Below are 17,532 nucleotides of genomic sequence, written 5' to 3'. Positions count from 1 at the left end.
GGCAATGTCTGCAGATGTTTTTGGTTATCTACAATGAGGTGCTATTGGCATTGAGTGGGTAGAGGCCAGGGATCCTTCTAAAACATCCTACAATGCACGAGACAGATCCTATCCAAAGAATTATCCGGCCCTAAATGTCAACGGCAACTGAGGCTGAGAAACCCTGCCCTCTTCTGCAGTGGGCACTTGGAGCTCTTCTTCTAATTGGTTGCTTTAATGTTTCAGATTCTTAACAATGAGCTGTTATTTCCTCCTTGCTTCTCCCCTCTGTCTTCTTTCTTGTACACATTAGAGTAGAAACATTTCAGCATCGTATTCCATACATGACGGATGAGGGGATGGCGTTATTGGGTCCGGTGTTTTCCTAGCTTAATTTCTGAGATTCCGTCTTATTAAATATTGAGGTTTTCCTTCCTCTCTCCTATGTCTGTTCTGATCAAAGAAAAAGAAAAAAAAGAGCAGTGTGATTAAATATAGCTTTGTGGGCCTTAATGTGATCTTAATGGGATTACCTTATGCCAGATGCTAGTGAGGTATTTTTCATCCCCTGCAAAGTGTGACAGAAGGTGCGAGGCAGAGTGTCGTGTCGAGTTTTGTTCAAAGGACAGCAGAGTGTAAGAGCCACGTGTTTGCATCATAATCACAAACACTGAAACAAAAAGAGGCAATGTAGAAGGCAGAGATGGTCAGTTTCCAGAGTGAGGATTAGCAACTACAGAGAGAGCCTCAACTTTGTTCAATGTCCAGACGGGCAGCGTCTCCAGGAAGTAACTGTGTCTGTCTTTTCCAGTGCTACATGTTCCACATGTACGTCGGGGTACGTGCTGGAGGGGGTATCGGCGATGAAATCGAAGACCCAGCAGGCGATGAATATGAGATCTATCGAATCATCTTTGACATCACCTTCTTCTTCTTCGTGATTGTCATTCTCTTGGCCATAATTCAAGGTGAGCATCCTCCTTACTGGAGTTCAAGAGGATCTAGAATTTGAGCCATTTATTGTTCAAGTTAACACTTAAGGGCAGGTCAGAATGTCAAGTGCTATCTGTAAAAAGGCAACGAGAACTTTTCTGTTCAGTGTTTCTCCATTAGAAATCTATAGGGGGGGATCAAAGGGGGCCCTGGTAAAGGGGAAGACGGATACAGATTTCTTTGGACTCTTTTCCCATTACCTAATGGAAAGAGCACTTTCTTCGCTGTGACTTTCTGCCCTGCCACTTATTAACTTTATAATGTTGGGTGGGTGAGCCATTTAACTCCTTTTGAGGGGCGCCTGGGTGGCTCAGTCGGTTAAGCGGCTGACATCGGCTCAGGTCATGATCTCGCGGTCCGTGAGTCCGAGCCCCGCGTCGGGCTCTGTGCTGACAGCTCAGAGCCTGGAGCCTGCTTCAGATTCTATGTCTCCCTCTCTCTGCCCCTCCTTTGCTCGCACTCTGTCGTTCTCAAAAATAAACATTGGGGCGCCTGGGTGGCTCAGTCGGTTAAGTGTCCGACTTCGGCTCAGGTCATGATCTCGCGGTCCATAAGTTCGAGCCCCGCGTCGGGCTCTGTGCTGACAGCTCAGAGCCTGGAGCCTGTTTCGGATTCTGTGTATCCCTCTCTCTCTGACCCTCCCCCATTCATGCTTTGTCTCTTTCTGTCTCAAAAATAAAACATTAAAAAATTTTTTTAAATAAACATTAAAAAATTTTTAATTTTTTTTTTTAAAAAAGAAGTGATGTACATATGAGTACTCAGCACAGTATCTGATGCCTCATAAAGAATCCTAAGGCTATCATTGTTGAGTACCTTCTATGTGCCTGGCACATGTTATTAACTCATTTTACCTTCATACACCCGTGAAAATAGTGGTGTTATTTACATTTGAAGAAACTGAGCCATAATACGTCTAAGTAACTTGGCCAAAGTGCACAGTCAAGAAGTGTCAGGGCTGGAATCCAAACCCAGGTTTCTGGACCCAGAGCCCTCAGTTGAAACCAGAGAGCCATCAGGGTGCCTGGGTGGCATGGTTGGCTGAGTGTCCAACCCTTGGTTTTGGCTCAGGTCATGGTCTCATGGTTTCCTGAGTTTGAGCTCTATTGGGCTCTGGGCTGACAGCACAGAGCCTGCCTGGGATATTCTCTCTGTCTCTCTGTCTCTGTCTCTCTCTGCTCCTCCCCCACTAATGCTGTCTCTGTCTCTCTCAAAAATAAATAAGTTAAACTTAAAAAAAAAAAAAAAAACCAGAGAGCCATATTAACGTACCAGTTCTTCCCTTTACCCTAAGGAAACTTGGAATGTGGTGTTCTTCTCCCTCAGAAAAATCACTCTTGTTACCTTTTTCTGCTCATACGTTTATCCTGGCTTGAATTAAATGTCTATAAATGTGTTATTATCCTCTAAGCTCTGCAGGCACAAAAGAGTACTTTTTGTTTCCAGTAAAGTACATGAACAAGTCGACAAGATTCATAATCCATCCTTTTGTCTTTACTGAGTGTAACAATAACATATTTTATAAGAGAGCAAACTCATAAAACACTCGGAAAAAGATGTGCAGCCAGTAAGTCACAGGAGGAAAACGAGCGGAGAGGAAACAACGCGGTGCAGTTAGCTCCTGGCTGACACAGTTAATAACAGGCCAGCAAGTTTACTTGTGAGGAACACGTAACGAGAATGAGTGGAGGCAGATTCCTGAGTTCATATGGTGACGTTTGATTTCCAAATCGGTACTTGAAAATGTTATCAGTAGACTTTCCTGCGCTTTGCCACCAGAAATCTCTATTGCTCTTTCTTGGAACAACGTGGCGGCTAACATACCAGGTGCATGTGCCGTGGTAATGAGCGGTTTTTCCTGCCCTGTCACTTCGTTTTGAAACCCCCTTCTCAGGGACGGTGTAAGCACAGTACCCGCTGTGCTTCTGCCCCCAAGAGATAATGCTGCTGCCCTAGGAGGAGTATCAAGTGTGTGCCCACTCACGACTTCTCCCAACCTGGCTGTACGTTTTCTCTTTCCTTGGGAGGACTAGCCACGGGGCTGTGAGCTTCATTATTATTCTCTGGTTGCTAAAGATTCGAGTGTGTTTTTATTTAACACCAGGTTTAATTATTGATGCTTTTGGAGAGCTAAGAGACCAACAGGAGCAAGTCAAAGAAGACATGGAGGTGAGTCTTGCCGTGTCTGACTCAGCTGTGTTGTTGTTGTTGTGGGCACTCATTTCTCCTACTGTCTTTATCAAAGAATCACGGCCGTGGGAGAAAGTAGGAAAAGGGCATGAGCAATGTGTGACTTCCTCGGCCCGTTTTCCATCCGCGCCACGCATATCGTGTGGTAGGCGGGAAACATGGCGGACGCCGGGGGCGTGCAAACAGTAATGTCTCCTGCTCCCTGAGGAGAACCACCCATTCAGAATGATGGATTCACTGACAAATAAGTAAACAGGAAATTGCAGAGCGGGGTGTTGAACCCTTTATAATAACTCATTGCAGAGATGTATAGTGTAACGTACAGCCTGTGGAAAATCAGAAACGGGTTTTAAGTAAGGTGATGGGGTCTGGCAGTGCATTAGCAACTACCAAGATCAGGGGCAGGGAAGTGGGCTGGGAGCATGTTTTAGGCAGGAGATGATGACGTCCACCGAAGATGTGGGAACCAGATGGATTCAAGCGGTACTTAGGAGCTGGCATGACAAGCAGCGGGTGATTGTCCAGATGCAGAGGTGAGGTGTTTGAGCAAGCGGGGACGCTACCCAGGTTTCCAGAGTCACAGCGATAAGTAACACAGAGGAGGGGCAGGTTCGTGGGTGAAGCTGCGAAGCATGAGCCCGTTTAGTCAAGACATCAAATGGTATAAAGACCTGTTGCCTTTCTGAATGTGGCCTTCCTGCTGTCCACAGTTGTTGATCAATAAGGCAGAGGGAACTGAATAAATTATCTTAATCATCTTGAGTCCAGGCCCTAGAATCTAAGGCATCATAAATATGCCTCCGATGGCATTAAACAGTTGCTAATTTGCAAGCAGGATGAACATCTGGAGCCACACGAGGGCAATAACTATCACAACTGCTTGAGTTGATACATGTGAAATTCACATAATGAAACGGGAGGCCTGCTTCTCCTTAGCTTTCGTGTGCTGGTCCTGCACACCACGGACCTAAGCAGGTGCTGCTCTGAGAGATCTGGTTAGAACAAACAAGGGGCACAAAGAGCAGGCACCTCATTCCTGGAGTAGAAAGTTCTGATGATGAATGTTCATTGGTTAATTCTGCACCCGTGGCGGACCCTCTCTCAGTCATTGATCGAACACCCCACAGCTTGATATGTGATTTGGCTCTCTCCAGATGGGAGTAGTCTGGACCTTTCCCCCCTCCCCTGGGTCATCAGACTTTGTTCCAGTAGGTACCAAGCTGGTGGTTTCAGCTGAGGGCACATTGAGTCCCATCTACATAACTTGAGTTAATGTCATGAACAAGACTGATGGCTAAGTCTGGGCACTCTCACTTAAGCTGGAGGAAATAAGGAAAAGACAGTGCTTTTCAGCCATCGTGATCCTGTACGCTTCTTCCTACATGTGAACTTGTTGCTGGTACCTATGTCATTTAAACCTCCAGCCAGATATAGTTGTGGCAACAGGTAAATTAGCGTTCATGTGTTTGGCACAGCCTTCTGTCGTGATCTTCTACAAACATCGAGTAAGCACAGCAGCTGCCCCCTAAGTGGCGAGTTGTGTGTTCCTTTGTTTTGCTTTCTGAAATCTGACACGTAAATATTTCCCTTTGTCTTCTAGACCAAATGTTTCATCTGTGGGATAGGCAACGATTACTTCGACACAGTGCCACATGGCTTTGAAACCCACACTTTACAGGAACACAACCTGGCCAATTACCTGTGAGTGTGCCTGACTCAGACTCTCCAGCCCCTCCTTATACCCGCCAGTGAGTGCCCCCCTGTTAGCAAGCTTGAGAAGCAGAAGAGACATAGCTTCCTTTCTTTATACTGTTGAACTCAGGCTTCGTCTATCTCTCTGAGAGAAAGACCCACAGCTAGCAGTCCCCTTGTCCTCAGGAGGTATGTGTATCTGGTATGCGGTGTGGTATCAGACGGGTATGTGATAAGAAAAGAACTTGCAGCCCTTCATGTGAATGATACCTTCTAGAACACGAAATGGAAAGGTGGAAAATGATAAGTGAAATACATCCTCAGCCTCTCAGAGAGCCTTGGCCGTGTTTCCCATTTCAAGAAGGCAGACTCCAGATGCCTCCTAGGGACTCGGGAATCTCCATCTTCATTTTCTGAGGACGTACAGATCTCTTTAGGCCCAATTATCCTCTTTAGGCACGGTGTTCTAACATGATTCAAAGTTGCATTTTTTTTAATACATAGAAATCTGGCTGTTGCTGTAGGACTAGCCCAAGCTGCAGTTTGCTAAAAAATTATTCTTGGTTTCTAACCCAATTTTGCTATCAAACAGAAGAGAGGCAGAGTAGCACTGTAGCAAAAAGAAAAGAAAAAAGCAGGCTTCGGCATTCACAACTGTGGGACATTAGGCAAGTTATTTAAACTTTTTAATCCCTGCTTTTCTAAATGGGGATTGTGATTCCTGCCCCATGAGTGGCTAAGTGCGATCTGACACGAAACCTGATGTACAGCAGCTCCCGAGAGGTATAACTTGATCTGCGCACGCCCACATTGTAGCTACTTTGAAAACGTACTTTTTAAAAATGGTTAAGCTTTTGGTTCCTGTGGCGTCTTTTGCCTTGCAGTTTTGATACGTTTCTCCGCTCTGCCAACAGTGTGCAGTTAGCCCGTAGCCAGATCAGAAGTATCTGTGAACGCTGACATTTCCATACAACCCATTTCTGATTCGTCTCTCTGTATCTGTAGGTTTTTTCTGATGTATCTCATAAACAAAGATGAAACAGAGCACACGGGACAGGTAGGTAAACAGCGACCATACACTGTCTTCTGAAAGAAGTGACAGAGAATATGGACATGGTGGGGAAAATGTGTGCATTAAACCTGAAGAGTTGGGATTACTTTCAGATATAGTATCTTAACAAAAAATTCCTGTTATCCCAGACGAGCGGGCAAAGATTGCCTTTGTCGAGAAAGTAAAATCGTAAGTTCACGTAAAAAATGTAAGCTTTTAATTAGCTGAAAACGCAGGGCTTTGTGTTCTGATAAGTATAATGCCCTTGATTGCTTAATCAGATAGCAGATGGTTTCAGATGAGTTCCAGCCCACAATATTAGGATCAATTAAAAATAATTGTGTATGAAATATCTACGGTTCTCCTTAAGTATTTGAAATTCTCCCTCCACAAATATTCACCTCCGATTGTTAGCAGTTTGAATTTGAAGGATACAATTAATATTTCCTTAAGAGAACCCATAAAATCATATGCCACAAATAGTGTTTTTAATCATTATTGTATTATGGTCCAGATGAAGATGGATTATTAATAGAAATATGAGGTCTGGTATAGCTAGGCACTCTCTAGATGAATTTGGGCTTTTCGAATCAGGTAATTATGTGTACTTACACAGTTACATGGGTATGTGATATATATATGCAACAAATGTGTGTTTTTATCTTGTATTTTGTGGTAATGCACAGATCCTGGGGAAAGACATGATGTTAATACATTTCCTTTACGTTGACAGGAATCTTATGTCTGGAAGATGTATCAAGAAAGGTGCTGGGAATTCTTCCCAGCAGGGGATTGTTTCCGGAAACAGTATGAAGACCAGCTAAATTAAACTCAGACTCTGGTCACCTCTGAAAACCAAAACATACACATTCACTCTTTCTGTTTCGGTCTCTGTCTCTCTCTGACTCTTTCTCTCTGCTCTCTTGGAGACATCCTGCTGAATTTGTGAATTGCCAGCATTATATGCTTTCTGGGAGCAGTGAACTCTGTTTCTGAAGACCCGACTGTGCTTTCCCCCCCCACCTTGTGTATTTTCTTTGAGAATAAAGACTGAAGAATATTCTAAATTCATACACAGACAACATAGGAACTCTGGAAAGGACACCATTTCGGACACTCTCAGTCATAACGCAAATGGACCGATTTCCTTCTGAGACTCCTGGAAGTCCCCTTGAGCTATGGGACAGTCACAGAGACGCGTGACAGCCACACTCATCCGGCCCCTTTATTTCACCATCCTGAGAGGAACTCTCTAATGGTCACAGAGCACTGTAGCACTTAAGAGATTGCCGTGGACACCACTTACGAAGGGAAATAGTGCCTTACTATATGTGGGTTGAGCTATGCAGAAGATGTGTGCATGAAAAAAACCATCTTTATTTTCTTCATGTCGATCTTTTTTTTCTCAGATTGATTTTGTGGGTTTTTTTTTTCCTTTATTCTTTTCTCTGGTGGGGGAGGGTAAGAAAAGCAGTTTGCGTGCACCTTTCTAAAAAAAAAAAAAAAAGACGGGTGGCCTGTCTCAGGACGAGAGGAGGCTCTTCTCATTCACTAAATTCACATTTACCCTCCCCATGTGATCGTGCTCTTATTTTGGTAATGCTCTGGTGCAACACTGCGACTTTATGAAATCTTTGTATGAAAACACAAAGACTGCAAAAAAAAAATACACTTTCAAAAGAAATAATTCATTGCATGTTTATTATGCAAGTTTAAAAGAACAAAGAAAACCTCCAGAAGCAAGTTGATGAACGTGAGAGACCTTTCATGATAATTCTACTCATAGTAATAAAGTGTCGTGGGCTTAATTGTATATTTGGAGCCAGTGTCATCCACCAACAATGTGATACGTTATGAACTTGACAGTAGTTTTGGGTTTTTCTCTTTCTTTTGGCCACCTGTGATCAGTTGCTGATTAAGGACTTCTCGTCCGGCCATTTTTTTAATATCAAAGCTGAAGCAATATCCATTCAGGGAGTTCATCAGATGCATCAAAAACCACGGGTGATAATTACCAGTCACTCCATTTTGAGTCCTTTTAAATGTAATGCTTATCTTTACAAATAAAAAGACAGATTCAGAATGGAAGCAAGATCATTTTGCAAACATTGGAGCTCTTTTATTACAAGTCTGCTTGTTAATTTTAGAATTGGAAAACTGCTCTGATTAAACTATTTAACTAACTTTCTCACTCTCTTCTTTCTCCATTTCATGTATAGTTGAGAGGCATTATAAAACCTTGAGCTGTTAACTTGAGAGGGGTCTGGGGCAATGCAAACCCTGCCCTATGGCCTTTAATGCCTTCAGATTTCCTTGTGGCCCAGCAAGTTTGCTGCCTTTATGATGACAGAAACTCAGAGTCAGCAGGCAGTTTGAACCACCTAGCCTCACCCCTGCCCTTTCCCTGACTCGGGGACATCAGGAGTTCGTTAAAACCACCAATTACAGAAGGATCACTGTCTCCCAAATCATTTAATTTTTATACAGCTTTCATTCTAGAAGGTTCTTCCTTGCTCAGGGCAGTTTTTTCCCCCTGTAATAGTACGGATTCATTTTCTGCCTTCATATGAAAGAGAACCGGTACACTAACTAGCAAGCGGTGTTATTAGATACTCAGACACTAATCGAACATTCGCCGTGTTCCAAGCCCTGGGCTGGGTATCACCTGTCATTTTTCAACTTGTTGACGCAACATGAGAGCTATGGTACCTAGAGTTTGCATTTGTCTTTTGGGATCATTTTTATTTGGGAGAAGGAATAGAGTCAATTCAACCACACCATGGGAATTCCCAAGCCTGCCCAGGGAGGTGATCTTATGTTCTGAGGTGTCTGAATAAAATAAATCAGATCAGCTCCATAAAACATCAAAAAGCATGTTCCCCTTTGCCACAAAACTGCAGAGGAAGCATACAGTGAAAAGGAATACATATTTCTCCAGGACATAAAATCTGATAGATTTGGGTCTTCATGCATAAAGCAAAGTCAGATTTGATGTGAAACAACAGTACAGGTGAGAGGTGAGAGAACAAATCCCTACTCATCTCCTGGCCTGGATTTTGCAGACTTGTTGACTCTCCTAATCACTCCTGGCTTTAGTGCCTGGGAAGGTGACAGTGCTCACAGAGAAACAGAAAAAGGCTGAATTCTGGAAAAAGAGCTTCCTCCACCCTTGAACTTTGGGCATCGGCGTTGGAGGAAGAGTAAGGGAGCAAAGCCAGTCACTTTAGAAAGCCACCCACTGCCCAGCCTTACTGTGGCTGACACTTAGAGGAGATCACCTCTCTATTCCCTTCTCAAGTCCTCAAGAGAAGAGGGGCTTTTATGTATCAGCATTAATTCTCCCAGGAAATGTCACATGAATCTCAAACAACGTGGCTCACCACTTCTCTGATTAAACTCTGGACTGATGGACTCAAACTCAAGAAATGTCATCCCTTTCGAGATTTTGTATTAGACAATCATTCAAACATTCACAAAATAATGTCTGCATATTTCTGTTTTAACACAGACATTTTTCTGCCATTCTTAATTCCCCTCTCTCTGTCTCTCTCTTCCCAGAAATCTCTCTTGATCCTACTCCATTAAATACATTTAGAATCATGGTTGAAGATTTCCAGATGCACTAAATGGTACTTAGTCCGTGGACTGATCGTCATTTTTCTCACATAGAAGAGGCAGTTCTTAGTTCCTCAAAACCTTATTTAAAAGTCATATTGTAATGAAAATTACATTTTTTGCCATTGCAAAGGCATAGCTGTGAAAATGATTTTTTTTTCTTTTCACTATGTTGCTTTACTGGGGAAGTGTTCCTGTTTTCTTAAACTCCAATTTTCTGGGTGAATATACCAATATGGCCTCCCTCCCCTTTGCTAAAAAGGGCTTTAGGTGGCCATCAGTGTGGCCAGTGCCTCGTTTACTCAGGACACAGTAAAGGAGAACTTTAAACAAATGTGTTTAGTACATTTACCAAGCATGGAATTCATGTAAACTTGACATGGATACGTTTGGACAGTTAGACATTCTCCAAATTATTTTATAAATATTGTATGGTGAAGAGGATGACCTCCCTATCACCTTACTGGTGAAGTTTCTATCTAACATTCTGAAATAGCTGTGACAAAACCTGGAAAATATCATCTCACATTGGTACAAGTGCATGGATGGCACCTGGGTTTTTTAATAGCCATAAATGTAACACATTTTTAATAGTTATTTATTTTGAAAGAGAGCAGGGAAGAGGGAGAGAGAGAATCCCAAGCAGACTCTGTGCTGTTAGCACGGAACCCAACATGAAGCTCAGTCTCATGAACTGTGAGATCACGACCTGAGCTGGAATAGAGTCGGGTGCTTAACCAACTGAGCCACCCTGCCCCTGATTACACATTTCTCTTTTTTAAGTTTATTTTGAGAGTGTGAGAAAGAGTGTGCATGTGCAGGGGAGGGGCACAGAGAGAGAGAGAGAGAGAGAGAGAGAGAGAGAGAGAGAGAGAGAGAAATCCCAAGCAGGCCCCACAATGTCAGCACAGAACCCAATTCCGGGCTCAAACTCACAAACCCTGAGATCATGACCTGAGCCAAAATCAAGAGTCAGATGCCAAACAGACTGAGTCACCCAGGCGCCCCAACACATTTCTTAATAGGACAAGGTCAGAACCCATCATATCATCTAGACTTCTAGTATTCAACTGTGTAGCTAATATGAGTGCTAAACAGCTGAGTAAGTCCTTAAAGTTCCATGTTCCCAAAATGGCAGAGTATTTATAATGTCACAACTCAGTATAGTGAGCAGAAGCACTATTCTCTTCGTATGTATGACATTCAAGGCTTTCTAGAACATTCGCGCTGGAAAGGATTTGAGCAATCATGTTTCGGATGAGCAATCTAGGCAGGTTAAATGCCTTTGCAGAAGTGCCCGGTTCAGTGGGAGAGCTGGAGCTTTCTCTAAAAAGCCAAGTTTCTGTTTAAATTTTTTCCTATTGTGGTCAGATTGGCTTGAAAAGTAACAGGCACTTTATGACCCAGCAGAAATGAAGCAGGAAAGCAGGTAGTTACAAAAGCTTTGATGAAATGTCACTGGTACTCACCTTCTGCGTCTTTGATAAGGGGAATTCTGGAAGTGATTATCAAATGAAGAGCTGGTGTCAAAATGCACGATTTCTGAAAAAAAGAAACAGCATCAATTTTAATCCAAGACAGGAGGTGAAGTTTCATTCACCTCAATATTTTATTTCAGTATCTACCTCACTTCTTGATGGAGTTCTACTGAATGTTTCCTTGGTTTTCCTAATGGTCCATAAGTTACTTAATTGTGGCTAAAAGATCTGGACCCAGTTGTAATATTCATCATGATTAAAATACTTTGGATTCATGGGCACCTGGGTGACTCAGTTGGTTAAGCATGTGATTTCGGCTCAGGTCATGATCTCACACTCCATGAGTTTGAGCCCCAAGTCGGGCTCTGCGCTGACAGCTCAGAGCCTGGAGCCTGCTTCGGATTCTGTGTCTCCCTCTCTCTCTGCCCCTCCCCGACTCACACTCTGTCCCTCTCTCTGTCCAAAATAAAAATAAACATTAAAAATTTTTTAAAAAATAATTTGGATTCATATTTTCTTAAACATTTTGGATATCCTCAGTTGAGGAAAGTTTTAGGGAATCAAAGAAATCGTACGTGTTAGCACAACAGTGTTTTAATGGCAAAAGTGTTTTAATGGCAAAGGAGCAACGGATTTCCCCGTCTTGTCCACCATCTCCCACACACCCACAGTGTTCCAATTCCTACCACACATCATAAAATTTATTTTTCAAGAAATTTGTAAGTGTGATCTATGTGTCCTCCCTTTGCATTAAGTGTGGCTAAATGGGCCTTTCAATTTTTGTCTGTAGAGAAAAAATTTATAGAGACCTGGCTAACATTACTATTATAAAGTGTAATGCTTCTAACATGAACAATACTATATTAACACACAAGTAGAAACACTAGCATTAATAACTTTTTTCAAAAGATCACCAGACCTGGAAGTTATTGTACATTGTAGTTTGAATCACTCACCTGCAGTTTTCAACCTAATTTCCAAAATCGTGTTAACATTAGGTAGACCTAATATTTTATATGCAAATTCAGAAATATAGGAAGATATAATGTCACGAAGAAAAGTAATGGATGATCTTAAGATGTCATATTCTTTACTCGCAGAAAGAGAAACTGGAGATATCTATTTAGCTTTTTATATTAGGACCAAGCTAAGGGCCTTCCTCCCACATAAAATAAAGATGAATAGAGCAGAAGCCTAGGCAAGATATTATATTATAAATTAATAAAAATTCATAGCCAGATGATTGTCATTTTATTCTTTATTTTTATGTATACAGAAGAGAAAAAATTATTTAAGCAGTTTTTCACCAGTGAGATAAACTGCTAGAAACTCTTTATCATTTTGTTTGAAGAATATAAATCATGAAATGACTGCATATAAAATGTCATGAAGGCTAAGTTTAGAATGAGCTGTGGAAGGATGCTACACACAAAAAATAATTTATATTCTATACGAGGCATAATGTCAGGAAAGGAACGACATTATTTATGCTGGCTAGTGACTACATGCTATTGTCACAGCCTGGGTTCTCCAGAATGCAGCCTGCAGCAAGGATGGAGGTGATTATGCTTTATCAGGAGAGCCAAGCAACAAGGGTGAGTCAGGGAAGGATGTGTAGCAATGCAAACTAATGCATGCAGGCAATGGCTGTGCCCCGTCACAAGCAAGGAAGAGAAAAAGGTACCACACAGGTGTGTCTAGTTGTCATGCTGGGACCTCCCATGACATTCTGTGAAAACAAATTGTATGTTACAATAGTCCAAGGGAAGGAGATAGGGCAGGGAGTGAATCTGTCATTTCTCCTCATCTCTTGTTTCCCATTGGTCAGAATTCACTTTGAGGTGTATCAAGTACCCTTCCATCTGCCAGACTGAATCCTCTGGCCTGTAAGACCCCACCCTGAATATCAGATCCATACACTGTAGTGGGCAGGTGGATCCAAGCTGGCAGGTAGGAAGTGGGGCCGCTTAGCTCGAGTGTGGGAGGGCCCAAAGTGTCAAGAGCAAGAGGTTGGTCAGCCTTTGACCAAGGAGAAAGCAGAACTGTGAGGGCCCAAAAATGTTTTGTGGTGCAGGAGGCTGAGGCAGAACCAAAGGCTGGAGACCCCAGAAGCAAGTAGCATGAAAGAAATCTGAACATGTGCATGAGGTTTGAGTCTGATACAAGTGTCTACCGTGTAAGTTTTCATTTGATTGTTGGACACTTGAAATATTTAATAATCAAAAACGAAAGACAAGGAAAAAGTAGCTTCGAGGCGTGGTTAATCATGGCCTCATGCTAACAGGTCACAGAAAAAGAACAAAGTTTTCTTAACATTTACGTTACTTTCATGTTCTCCAACAAGGAGAATGGTTCAGTTAATTATTGAATGAAAGCATAGATGGTCTGCTCATCAAATCTGAAAAATACAAGTCTTTAAAATGTGAGAGGAAAAAGAAACCTTTTTTGTTCCCAAAAGTTAATGACCACTTTTCAGAAGTAATATATAGACGTATTTCTTTCTAATGGCCTTTTAAAAAAAGTTTTTGAGAGACAGAGAGAGAGAGGCAGAGAGAATCCCAAGCAGGCTCTGCACTGTTAGCACACACACAGCCCAACGCGGGGCTCAATCTCACAAACTGTGAGGTCATGACCTGAGCCGAAATGAAAAGTCGGATGCCTAACTGAGCCACCCAGGCACTCCACTGGATGGCCTTTTGATACTTCTGCCCAACAGTGATTTGGGCAAACTTGGGAGGTGTTACTCCCCTGAGAAGTATTTAAGTAGAGACTATATGGCAATTTTTCAGTCTTCCTAGGAAAGATTCTCTCAGTATAGGAGCATAAATCATCTGGAAATTGGTAAGTATTTCAGATTCCTCAGCCATGCCCCCAAATATTCTGATTTGGAAGGTCTGATAAGGCCAGGGAGTCTGTATCTCGAATCAGTATCCAGTCTTCACTAATACACAGTACTTGCGATAAGTGGTTCACTGACTACAGTTTAAGGGAACGTTGCATTAATGATCTTGAAGTCCCTAAAGTCATATGACTATGTGACAAGGACATGATGCATTGGCCTTCAGTGTGATGTGTTAGAGCACGAACCTGAGAGTCAGGTGATCTGGATTTGAGCCCCAGCTCTAGAACTTACCAGCCATATATATTTGATAAATTTATTAACTTGCATTGATGAATTCATTTAACCTGGCTAAGGCTTGATTACTTTTTCTGATATTAATGGCAGAATTCTGAGGATCAAAGTTTATGCAAAGATTAAGAATTGAATAACACGATTCAAAGCAAGGGACTTGACATTATTAACTTGCGCAATGTAACAAAATGAGATTTGTGCAAGAGATAACCACCCCTAAACCTAAAGTTTTCCTAAGACTAAGGGAAATTATCAGTTCAGTGTATTCATAATTGTACAATTCAGTGCCTTAACTTTTGAATAGTTGCCTCATTGAGCAATCTAGAATGGTGCATTTTCTCTGTAATTCTGATAGTTTAGTTGTTTCTACTTTATTCTCTGTGCTTGTAAAAGAGAATAGATTTTATGTTTATTATCTCATTATTTTTTAATTATTTAATGTTTAGTTTTTGAGACAGAGTGTCAGTGGAGGAGGGGATGGGAGAGAGGGAGACACAGAAGCTGAAGCAGGCTCCAGGCTCTGAGCTGTTGTGACAGCACAGAGCCTGATGTGGGGCTCTAACTCACACACCACGAGATCATGACCTGAGCCGAAGTCGGACACTCAACAAACTGAGCCACCCAGGCACCTCTCATTTCATGTCTGTTTATAGGATTCCGGTTGTTTCTCTGAGAAAGTACTAAAAGGGTAAGTAATATTAGGTTTCCAGGGAACCTGAGTCCATCCAGGTCCAAGATCAAAAAGCAGTCAATTATTGACCACTTGCTTTGAATTTCATTTTTGGCTGTAATACTGGATAAAAGGACCACTAAGGAAAAAGGAATCAGCAAGTCCTTTGTTAAAGGTCATAAGTTGGAAGGAAGGTGAGCAGATGGGAATGATGACCCTGTTTCTTCCCAACCCTGATATAAAAATCAAAAGGCTAAAAGCTGATTAGGAACTAGAGAATAGGGACCATGATTATAAGGACTTTTCCACTTTTGCACATTTGTCATTATTGTTAGCCCTGTCTGCCATTTTGCCAATTGAAACAAAAATTCTAGTAAAAGTTGGAAATATTTCAAAAAGAATAAGTAAAATTGAACATAGCAAAATTTATGGATGTAGCTAAAGCAATAAGTAGAGGCACATTTATAGCTTAAATGCCTGTGTATTTATAAGGTTTAAAATCAATTGTGCAGGTTTCTATATTTAGAAATTAGAATAGAAATAAGAAATTAAACCCAAAGTAAGTAGAAGAAAGATGTGAGCTGAAATCAATAAAATTAAAAAAAAAAATAAAGAGTAATGAGGCCAACATTGGTTTTTTGAAGGGGATAAAAAAAAAAAAAAGGTTGATAAATCCATAGCAACACTGTTTAAGCATGAAAAAAGGGGAAGAGAAAAGCATGATTAATATCAGGAATGAAAGAAAGGATATCACTCTGGATACTGTAGATGTCCATAGGACATTATGTACTATCAACAACTATCTGACAATAAACTTGACACTTTAGTTTTTCTAAAATGAAACGGACAGATTCCTGAAAAACACAATACCATACTGACAAAATGGCTAAAAAATGTAAGTAGCCCTAAATTTACTGAAGTCACTGGATTTGTTATAAAAATTATTCCTTAAAAAGTGGTTGTACTGGTGAATTCTACCCAACTGTGTGTCTTCCTTACTATTTCAAGTGTCCTTTTGTTCTCGTTTCAATTATTCTTGCATAAGAAGAGCCTTTCTATATAGTTCAAAGATGGTCAGCAATGAAGTAACCATGTCCTTGACTTTGTGATTGTTACAGGGGTAGGTAGTTGACTAAAGATAAAGATGGTCCATCAGAAGTAAGCTTGGGTCTCTTATTGGATAGTTATGGGACTTGATATGATATATCCCCTTGGCTAGGAATCCCTTGTATCTGAATGACAAGCACTGAGCTCTCACGGTTCAGACAGACATTTTGCTACTGCAAGAGAAGGCAGTCCAAGAATGATGCTGACAGAAGGGAAAGGCAGAAGGAAGAAGCACAGAGAAATGGAGCTATGTTCCTAATACCATCATGAACATCTAGACTACACGGTCATCAGAAGCCTGCCATACATTTCTTCATTTATAGAAAACACTAACATTTTCATTACTGCTTAACCTGGTTTGAACTAATTTTCTGTTCCTCGCAGTAAGAAGTGTTGAACAAATCCTACATTTGGACCATGTTTAAATCACTAAAACTTCAAAATGTTTTAATCTATAATACAGCAAGCCCCCCCATCCTCATTTATTATCTTTCCCCAAACTCTCGATTTCTCTAAGGCTTTCTTTTCAGATAAGACCTAAATCATTTTCATGAGTTCCAAAAAATAATGCCTATTGGAGTTTTGATTATAATTGTGCTAAAATTATTGATTATAGAAAGTTGACATCCTTATAGTTATCAAACTAGAAACATGTTGGATGTTCAGTTTGTTTATTTTGTCTTCAAACTGAGTGGCTTAAACAGAAATTTATCTTGTCAGTTCATTCTGAAATCACACTTCCCCTTAAAGCTGTGAGGGACAGTGCCCTATGCCTGTCCCATGCCTCTCTCACCCAGCTGCCCATGGTTGCTGGCGATCTTTGATATGGCATCACTATGTCAATGCAACTTTAACCTCCACATAGCATTTTCCCTGTGTGCATGTCCATATTTCCTTTTTATTATAAGGTCACCCATCATTCTGGATTAGGGCCCACCCACTATAATGATCTCATTGTAATTTGATTACCTCCTTAAAGGCCCCATCTCAAAAAAAGGCCACATTATGAGGTACTGGGGGCTAGGGTACCAACATATCTTTTGTTAACAGGAACACAATTTAACCCATAACAGTCCTGAAATAATGATTTTTGATTTCTTCATCTAGATCAGTATTTCTCAAACTGATCTTCAAGGATATAATCGTTGGTGTCAGTGAATTCTTTATAAAAATTTAAATTTTAATATTTCATTTCAAACTCAATATAAATCAACTATTTAAGATAGTGCTGGTTAACTTCCCTTACTCAAAACAATAGCATCACCTTGTCTAAGTTAACTACACGTTGCCAGGAGTCCAAGGGGGCCTTTGGTGGTTAGTGTTCCGTGCAAAGAGAACCAGAGAAGGAGGAAAGCTGCAGAGAAAGAAAGCTCTGAAGGTGCATGGAGGGTCCCCTCCAGTCTTTAACTGGGTAAGGATCAACAGAGGCCCGTGATGAAAATACCTGAGGTCAGGAAAAGAAACATCTGAAAGAATTTCCTCAGGCTGAAGGCAGAAAAGAGACTCGTCAGAAGAGAATGTTTAGAGAGATTGAAAGCATGGCAAGAATTTAAACCAGTGGTGCTGGCTTTTAAAATTTTTCTTCTAAAATTAAAAAAAAAAAAAAAAAAAAAAAAAAGGGGGG

The 17,532-nt window shown here is 41.2% G+C and overlaps 1 protein-coding gene and 1 long non-coding RNA gene across 14 annotated transcripts in view; one reads left to right on the top strand and one right to left on the bottom strand.

The window, feature by feature from the left end:
• RYR2 (ryanodine receptor 2) overlaps positions 1-8,089 on the top strand; it is a 768,472-nt gene extending 760,383 nt beyond the window's left edge. For all 13 annotated transcript variants that reach the window (XM_040464903.1, XM_040464902.1, XM_040464892.1 and 10 more), the window contains 5 exons: positions 791-947; positions 3,077-3,141; positions 4,763-4,863; positions 5,860-5,911; positions 6,639-8,089. In XM_040464903.1, the coding sequence (XP_040320837.1) occupies positions 791-947; positions 3,077-3,141; positions 4,763-4,863; positions 5,860-5,911; positions 6,639-6,734 (471 nt within the window). In that variant the 3' untranslated portion in view covers positions 6,735-8,089. The remainder of the gene's footprint in view (positions 1-790; positions 948-3,076; positions 3,142-4,762; positions 4,864-5,859; positions 5,912-6,638) is intronic.
• Positions 1-17,532, bottom strand: part of LOC121023157 (uncharacterized) — a 34,094-nt gene that overhangs the window by 1,212 nt on the left and 15,350 nt on the right. The window contains exon 2 of the long non-coding RNA XR_005787263.1: positions 10,990-11,062. This is a non-coding gene — a long non-coding RNA (uncharacterized LOC121023157). The remainder of the gene's footprint in view (positions 1-10,989; positions 11,063-17,532) is intronic.

The sequence above is a fragment of the Herpailurus yagouaroundi genome, unplaced genomic scaffold (assembly GCF_014898765.1).
Source record: "Herpailurus yagouaroundi ecotype Mexico unplaced genomic scaffold, PumYag 530, whole genome shotgun sequence".
In the NCBI taxonomy this organism is placed as follows: Eukaryota; Metazoa; Chordata; class Mammalia; order Carnivora; family Felidae; genus Herpailurus; species Herpailurus yagouaroundi.
Note: the sequence above shows the minus strand (reverse complement) of the source record. Positions and strands in the feature narration are given on the sequence as shown.